At 39.2% G+C, this 9,315-nt stretch overlaps 1 protein-coding gene across 1 annotated transcript in view; it reads left to right on the top strand.

The window, feature by feature from the left end:
- Positions 1–9,315, top strand: part of LOC103208535 (ADAMTS-like protein 1) — a gene marked incomplete at its 3' end in the record, with an annotated part of 468,117 nt that overhangs the window by 199,907 nt on the left and 258,895 nt on the right. The window contains exon 8 of the mRNA XM_042782739.1: positions 7,618–7,729. Coding sequence (XP_042638673.1) covers positions 7,618–7,729 — 112 coding nt within the window. The remainder of the gene's footprint in view (positions 1–7,617; positions 7,730–9,315) is intronic.

Genomic DNA, 9,315 nt, shown 5'->3' with positions numbered 1-9,315 from the left:
GAAAGTGTTCAGTGCAGATCAGTGAGTAAGCACAAGCCCGCCCATGCTTACCTTGCTCCTGGAGACCTTGTGATTAGGGTGAACGTTGCCTTGCTCCCGGAGATACTGTGATTAGGGTGAACATTTACAGAGCAAATTTATTTTCCACACAACAGTTCATACCCATTTAGTTTCGTGACATTGACTGCAATCCCCACGATGTAACAGCTCTCTTCCCACTTCGTCCCTGTAGTTACTTCTTCCCTGTGTCCTTCTTTCCTTTGCATTCCTGTCCCCTGAGCTATCTCCCTTTGCAAATACTACCCTTCTGTTTTCCTATAATTGATTGATCTAAGGAATGTATCTACCTGGTGTGAATGTTCACCCTATACACCTGTCTGCTGTTTGGGGGGAAGCCACAGGAGTGAGTTCAATTCAGGTCTGAAGGGTAACTAGGGGCCATCATCTTGGGAGTCTCATCAGGCTCTATTAGACCAGTAAGACCAGTAAACCTGGTCTTTTTTATGATTTTGGGTTTTGTTCCACATTGTTCTCCTACTTTATCCAGGATCTCCTGCACCAATCCTTTTCCAAGTGGTTGACAATGGTAGACGGTAGCCATCTAGTTTGTCTTATCTCATGGTCATATAGACTAAGGTTCACATGATCCACTAGTACCTTGTCTAACTGTCTTCATGTATCTTCTGTTTTCTTCATTCTTCTTTCCTCTGGACAAGGAGAGACCCATTATTGCATCTAGATGGCCACTTGTAAACTTTTAAGACCCCAGTCTCTACTTACCATAGGATGTAAAACAATGTTTTGTGTACTATGTTACGCCAATTGAACTTCATGTCCCCCATAACCATGTTCCCAAGCCCACAGGTCCAAAAACTTGCTCCATCAGAGTGGCTGACTATAGCTAAGAAGTTATTATAACTTTTCCCCATTAGTTCTATTTTTATGGACATTCTTACAGCACATACAAATACATATGTAGAAATATGATCTGCCAACCTTATATATGGTCATGGGTGTATTCCTTTTTGCCTATACATACCTGATCATTCAGCCTGTCTAGCTATGTATCTACCCATAGATTAAGGTTTATTACTACTGATAAGGCAGTATTGTATGAGTAAAAATTTTTTGTTGTTGTTGTTGTCTGTACCTCTTATGTAACTTTCTATTTCTTCCTTTTCCTTATGAGTATACTACATTTCTTACTGGGTTTTTTTCACACAATTGTTTTGCCAGTAACATTACTAAGTTTAAGATATGGTCAAAGGACTGAGTCCTTGCCTTTCTTCCATTGCTGAGAATTGTAGAATACCTGCCCAATCCTGGCCCCACGTGGCTGTCCTTAGACCATTTATTTCCTGCCTTCCTTCTCCCTCTCAGCAATGGCATAATCCTTCCACTAGACTCCTGTCAGGTCTGCCCACTCAGTGTCTCCTTCCTGATGTACATTTTGCACCCTCTCTGTTTCATCACTGACATCACATCCATTTTTCTCAGACAGGTGTTTGTGATCTATTGCCATAGTCAATGGCTGGGCAGCTTTAACTACAGTATCTTATGCAGTCCTGAGTCAGGGACCTATGAGTTCTAAGTGGACTAGAAAACTCAATAGCATGTATAAAAGTAAGATTGGGTGCTAACAATTTATCATTATTTTTATCTAATAATCCCTTAGCATTTCCAACTTTTACAATTATCAGATATTGCAAACAGTGGGATGATTGAATGTTTCATTTCAGTAATAACTAGCATTTTAAAAACCCCTTTCCACTATAATATCCTGCCTAAAGAGGCAGCTGTCAAAGGAAAGTGAGAAAAATAAGAAGTACTCTTGGATAAGGGTTGTTACACAATGATACTGCTGCTTCCCATGAATTTTAACATCATTTGGTAGAAACGATAGCATCTTCTGGAAAACTGGTAGATGTATATGAGAACATGACAACTATTCTAAAAATCTGTCATATATAATAGTTTGTAAAATTGAAAGTACCTGAAATGACCATAGTTCATTTGTTAGTTCATTCACTCATTCATTTATTCTGCTATTATTTGAACACCTACTGTCATGGATTGAATTGTGTCCCCAAAAATATGTGTCAACTTGACTAGGCCATGATTCCCAATACTGTGTGATTGTCCTCCATTTTGTAAACTGATGTAAATGCCCTATGTGTTGTAAATCCTAATCTCTCCAAGCAGGTAATGATGCCAGGATTAGGTTATATTAAGAGGATTAGGTTATGTTAATGAGGCAAGTTTAGGGTGGGATGCATTATCCTTACTCAGGTTATAGCCCTGATCTGATATAAGGGTAGTTTCACTGGGGTATAGCCTGTATCATCTTTTATCTTACAAGAGATAAAAGGAGATAGAAGCAGGCAGAGAGAGGGACCTCAATACCACCTAGAGAGAAGAACCAGGAGTTGACCAGGTCCTTTGGACCCAGGGTCTCTTGGCTGAGAACCTCCTAGACCCAGGGGAAGATTGATACCAAGACACATGGAGATTTCCAAGGAACTACAGTCCCAAAGATGTTGAAAGGAGACAAGGACCATCCCCTTTGATCCAACAGAGAGAAAGCCTTCCCCCTAAAATTGGTGCTCTGAATTCAGACTTCTAGCCTCCTAAACTGGGAAAAAAATAATTTGTTTGTTAATCCCATCCTCTTTGCATATTTCTATAATAGCAGCACTAAATAGGACACCTTCTATGGGCTAAACATTGTAGATGATGCTGAAGAAAGATGAATGGTACCAGCCTCCATGCAATTTATAGACTACAGAGAAGAATGGCAATAAAACAGCAATTATAAAATATTAAATATTTATAAATACATAGGTGCCATGAAGATCTTATTTTTGTCACATATTTGAAAAATCAATCAAAACAATTTTAAAATCTTTTTGCGAAAGTTCTTGAAAATACAGTTCACTGCAGCAGGCACGCTGATTTATTTCTACTATTTCCAGATTTCTAAGCCCTCTCAAGTTATGAAGTCCCTGCTTGCCCTGACAGAAGTGTGACCAAGTGTAGCTCAGGGCTCACAGTAGTGAGTCCACCTACAGTCCCTTTTATGTTCCTTTCTTCAGGCCAGGCTACTCATCAGAGCAGTGACTGAACTGCAGCCAACAAGGGGTGGGGGGTGGGGGGAACTATGACTGCAGGCTCTCTGCTGTCCAACTAGGGCAAAATTTTCCATGACACCAGCGAGAGAAAGATACACCAGTGAGATCAGGATGTTAGTAAACATCCTGAGGCTCAGAAATTCCCCTTCCCCACTGTGAAGAAAAAGGTATGGCATTTCACAGTATTCTGTCTGAGAGAGCCTTTGTACATATGGTGATGTCCTTCATGAGTCTGCAGTTTCTCTTTGATTCTCTAGGTTTTACATGGACTTAAAGCTCAACCATTACCCTCACACATACATTGCCTTGCAGCTTTATCATGATAATGCAAATAACGGCTATGGAAAGTGACCCATTATTCTCATCTACTTTAAATGTGGAGAGTCATTATGTTGAATTAGAATCACTGACATAGTATAATTATAGGAAGAAAAGCTTGGTTCAGAACATTCTTTTTTCTTATTAATATAAGGAGGTCAAAATTGCATATGCCAGATGTGTTTAGCTCCCTACAACAAATTTCCAGAGTGTCAAAATAAGGCATTCAGAATATACTCTTGAGACCCAGAACGTGATATTAGAGGATTTAAGATTTATTGAAGCTACAGAGCTAATGATAGCAAAACCCTAGCAAGCCAGAGTTAAAACCAGAGAAAAGAAACATGCTATATTAATTTCTGTAAGCAACAGACCATCGAAGTGAGATGTCAAGTTCAAAACCAGTTGCCATAGTATAGACTCCAATTCATGACAACATGTGTGTCAGAGTAGAACTACCTTCCATAGAGTTTTCGGTAGTTGATTTCTCAGAAGTAGACTGCCACACCTTTCTTCCGACCAGCCTCTGGGTGTAATCAAATCTGCACCCTTTCAGTTATCAGCTGAGCGTGTTAGCCATTTCCGGCGTTCAGAGATTCCAGACATCAAGTTAGCGTCTCCTTTTATTTTAAGCATCTTTAAATATATATATATATAATTTTAAAATGGAAAAGTGAAATGATACAAAGAAGACAAGTATAATAGTGCCACTAAAAATAAGTGCATATCCTCACAACACTGCTGGGGAGAATATTTGGTATCATGAGAAGAATAGTAGCTTTAGAACTCACTCAAACCAAACTCACTGCTGTCGAGTCCGTTCCAACTCATAGAGATCCCTCCTCCTAGGAAGGAAGGTTGGGCAATCCTACTTCTGTAGTGATACTGCCTCGGAAACCCAAGGAGGGGTCACTATGAGTCGGGGCCAACTCGACAGCATATAACAACAACAACAACAACATCTCTAGGGAAGTAGATTGCTCACTCTTCCTTCTACTTCTGTAGAGACACCACCTCGGAAACCCAAGGAGAGGTTGCTATGAGTCAGAACCAACTTGATGGCAGTGAGTTTGGTTTGAGCGAGTTCTACGCCTACTATTCTTCTCATGATACCAAATATTACCTGAATTCAAATCCTAGCTTTGGTTTTCTCTAGCTGTGTAGCCTTGAGCAAGTCACTTACCATGTAGCCTTGAGCAAGTCACTTACCTTCTCTGAACCTTATGGTTTCATCTGTAAACGTGAAAGATAACAGAGTAATTTTAAGACAAGATTTAATATAAATAAAACGTACCCTACACGTGGTAAAAACCCATTGCCGTCAAGTCAATTATGACTCACAGTAACCCTATTGGACAGAGTAGAACTGTCTCTTAGGGTTTTCAAGGCTGTAATCTTTACAGAAGCAATCTCCACATATTTCTCACACAGAGCACCTGGTGGGTTCAAACTGCTTTTGGTTAGCAGCTGAGAACTTAAACCCCTGAACCACCAGGACTCCTCCTACACATGGTAGAAATGTAGTAGACGTTGATCATCATGGTACTTGTTGCTGTTATTTTTAATGAAAGAATGTGACAGAGGGGGAAGGAACCAAGCAAGATTATGTAACCAGAGATTTGGGTACCCATGATCACTTTTTTTTTTTTTTTTTAATCTATTTGAAGTAAAGATGTTCCTATTCATTTACGACATGTTTCTGAATGCAAGTAAACCAACACCAAAGTCAATTGCCATCAAGTCTATTATCACTCATAGCGACCCCATAGGACAGGGTAAAACTGCCCCATAGGTTTTCCAAGGCTGTAATCATTGTGGAAGCAGACTGTCACATCTTTCTCCTGTGGAACAGCTGGTAGGTTTGAACTCCTAACCTTTCTGTTAGCAGCTGAGTGCTTAACCACCGTGCCACCAGGGCTCCTAATGCAAGTGTACAGTCTCAATATTTGTCGTCACTATACACAATTTTCATTGAACTCATTAAGCACAATATTCTTTTTAAGCTGTGTATGTTCTTCAACATGGTGTTTACTAACCCTCCCTCTTGTTATCAAAACTCTTTCTTCTCATTCCTTCCTTCCTTTTAGGGTGTGAGCTATTTCTATCGTTAACTTCCAGGGATCTGAGAAAAGACCTGCTTTATATTTTGGCCTTTTAATCAGACCAAAAGACAGATTACATTGTGTGCAGATATTCTAGAAGGAAGTTTTTTCCAAAGAATGTTCTGTTGTAACCTCCTCACTTTGATGATGAGAATCTATGCTTTTTCTCCCCACTTTATTCTATTTAATTCTTAGCATCTCAGAAGAGACCCCTGCAGAATACTCCATCGCTCTGGGTCTAAACACACTTTCCAGTCTCTTTATTTTTTTTCATGTAGTTTGTTCCAGTGAGAGGTCTCTTCTAATAGTTTCCAGCATGATAACCGCACATCCCAAGAGTGCTACAGGCGAATGTAAAAAGTTTTCCAAAGAATGTGATTAATACTATATCCCTAAGCAAGCAATTAGGCATCCTGTATCTGACACATAAGATTGAGAAATATTAATCTGTAGGAATGTCTCCCCTTTTGTGAAAGACTCTGTATTGCTTCAGCTGGTTTTGTTTTAAAGCAGAGAATTTATATCACAGTAAATTCTAATTAGAAAAGACCTAGTTCCCAATGTGGGGTGGCATTCTGTAGCTTTTCTCTCACTTTCTCTCTCTCTCTCTCTCTCTTTTTTTTTTTTTTTCCCCCTTCTCTTCCAGTTCTCCCAGACTCTCTGAGGAATATTTCCATTTTCCCATTCAAATGTCAAAAACTACTCTAGGGTTTGTTGTGTTGTTAGGTGCCACTGAGTCAGTTTTCAACTCCATGTGAAGAATAAAACTGCCTGATAGTGTTTTTGTGGCTGTTATCTTTATAAGAACAGATCTCCAGATCTTTCTTGGTGAAGCTGCTGGTGTGGGTTCAAATCACCAATCTTTCAATTAACAGCCAAGCACTTAACTATTGTGTCACAGTACTCCTTGATCTAGGGTGTAATATCTATGAATTTTTGGCCTGTTTTTTCAATGTTCCCTGTGCTCCCCAGGTGTTTAATCTGCTTATTAAATTCAGTAGTGGAAAGGTAGGGCTAGCTTTAAAAAAAAAAAAACAATTTAAAAGCCAAATCTATCAGTTTAACCTAAATAAGCACATTTTTATTCAAAAGTTATTGTTTTCCTAATATGTTAAAACAAAAACCACATTCACCACCATCAAGTCAATTCCAATTCATAGCAACCCCTACTGGGTTTCCGAGGTGATAAATCTTTAAGATAGTAGATTACCCAATCTTCCTTCTGCAGCAGTAGGTTTGAACCACCAACCTTCTGGTTAGCAGTCACATGCCTTAAGCACTGTACCACCAGATCTCCTTTTCTAATATATTAATGTTTCTCAATTGGTAATTTTGTGTTTTACAATATATGAATCAGTAAATTGCCAGGAATTCTTACCTATGTCTCTGGGTAGGAAGAACTACTTAATTCTCTCTCTCCCTCTCTCTTTTTCTTAAACAGAAATAATATCTTCCATTTCCTACAGTTTATAATATTTATAATTTATTTAGAAGAACTATTTCTCAGCCTGCATTTAAAAATCATGTCACTTTGTCTGGTATACCTGAAAGGTTGGAAATAATGAAAAGAATGGGAATAAATGGCTTGGAATAGATTCTACTGGGGTCACAAAATGAGGCATTGTTATCACTTGCCCTATGGCAATGGAATAGGAGCTCTGGTAGCATAGTGCCTAAGGCACTTGACTGCTAACCAGAAGGCTGGTGGTTCAAACCCACCAGCTACTCCTGGGAAGGAAGGTTGGGCAATCCTACTTCCGTAGTGATACTGCCTCGGAAACCCAAGAAGGGGTCGCTATGAGTCGGGGCCGACTCGACAGCAAAACAACAACAACAACAACATGGCAACGGAACAGAGAAAGGGTAGTTATAGTGATGGTATATGTAAGACTACTCTGGTTAAATGGAAAGATAAGTGATAATGCCATTGCCACTTTTCTCCTGCTCCAGTCCCTGGCTCAGTTTAAGGTCATTGGTACTACAATTCACCCTTGTCCAAAGTTTCAAGAGACCCAGAGAACACCTCTACTGTCACACTAGTTGCTCTACTTCCCTATTGTCTCCTGCAGATCCGTAACTTGGGACCCGCTGACAGTACAGTCCAGTTCATCTTCTATCAGCCTATCATCCACCGATGGAGGGAGACAGATTTCTTTCCTTGCTCAGCAACCTGTGGAGGAGGTAATGGTGTTTGCTTAGCCCAGACACTCAGTTTCTGCAAGGAAAGACTTGGCTGTTATAAGACTACAATGGCAATAGCATGGGAGACATTTAGTGCTGTGGTACAATAGATACTTTCTTCTGCATGAGGCCAAATCCTGAGGTCCTCATGAAAGTCAGATACCACAGTCAATATGCTCTATGTGAACACTGTCTGTCTGTAGAATCCCATTAGAGGAAAAGGTCTTTATTATTTTCCTTACCTCACTAGAAGGCTGGGAAAAGAAGTATCATAGCTTAATAACAGTTTGGTCGAGATGAGTCCATTCATCTCTGTTAAAGTGAACTCATTTAATCAAGAATCAAGAGGAAAGTGTCCATTAGGCTTGCTATAGTATGATGTGTTCTAAAGAATCAGAGACTATAATTTAATTGGGGGAAATAATTTATTGTTGGGGAAAAAAAAATGACTACATTGTAGACTTAAGCTGAGTTATGTTTGGCTCCTCCCTGTCATCCATTCATTAAAATGAATACCGTTTGCCTTATATATTTGTGGAAATGCACCTCTCTAGAAAAGTCACAAAATGAATCTCTGCTCCATCACACCTGCCACATGGGAAGCACATTGTGTTACTGGAAAAAGTTTTTTTGGTTTTGGTACCCTCCCCTCATTTTTGTTCTTCATAATTTAATGGTTGCATTATTTCACCATAATTTATTTAGGCATTCCTGTATAGCAGATCATTTCATTCATTTAAATTTTTCTACTATTACAATGAATAACTTAATACATAAGTATTTTTCTCTTTTCAGATTATTTCCTTGGCATAAATACTCAAGAATGATAATATTAGGTCAAGGAGTTTCAGAATTTTTGTGGCTGTTGGCATATTTTACCAAACTTCTTTCCAGAAGGGTAACGAGCAGTATTTGAATATTTTCGTTTCACTGCCAACTAAGCCAGCATTTGTGGATTACCATCTTTAAAGTTTTGCTCATTTAATGGATTTAGAATTGTGTGTTTATTCCTTTTAAAACAAAGCTCATCAAATAAATTCTAGATCCAGGTCATGGAAACCAGTTAATTGTGTGACTTTAAGCAGCTTATCCACATAGATTGTTGTTAAGTGTTAGTTGAGTTATTAGCCATTGAGTTGACTCCAAGTCATGACAACTCCATGTGTACAGTCTAGCACTGCTCCATAGAGTTGCAAAGGATATGATTTCTTGGAAACAGATGACCAGGCTTTACCTCCGAGGCATCTCTGGGATGGGTTTGATCCACATAGGTATTACTAGATTATTTTGACAGGAGATAAGAAGGCTAGCACCTCAAAATGGAGACACATGATTATCCATCAGTTTTTGTAAAACAATAAAAATGTTTGATGTGATTCATTTTTAGCTATGATATTTGTACCTTCATAATGTGAGTAAACCACTGAAAATGATTCTGTAGAGCAGAATAGGATTTCAGCTTAAAAGTGTTGTTGTTGTTGTTAAGTGCTGTCGAGTCGTTTCCGACTCATAGCGACCCCATGCACAGCAGAACGAAACACTGCCCGATCCCGCGCCAGCCCCACAATCCATGCTATACTCAAGCC

Source organism: Orycteropus afer, unplaced genomic scaffold, assembly GCF_000298275.1.
Source record: "Orycteropus afer afer isolate SDZICR_OR568_19922 unplaced genomic scaffold, OryAfe1.0 scaffold00450, whole genome shotgun sequence".
NCBI classification, from domain to species: domain Eukaryota; kingdom Metazoa; phylum Chordata; class Mammalia; order Tubulidentata; family Orycteropodidae; genus Orycteropus; species Orycteropus afer.
The sequence above is the reverse complement of the archived record's forward strand: the minus strand, read 5'-3'. Positions and strand labels throughout refer to the sequence as shown.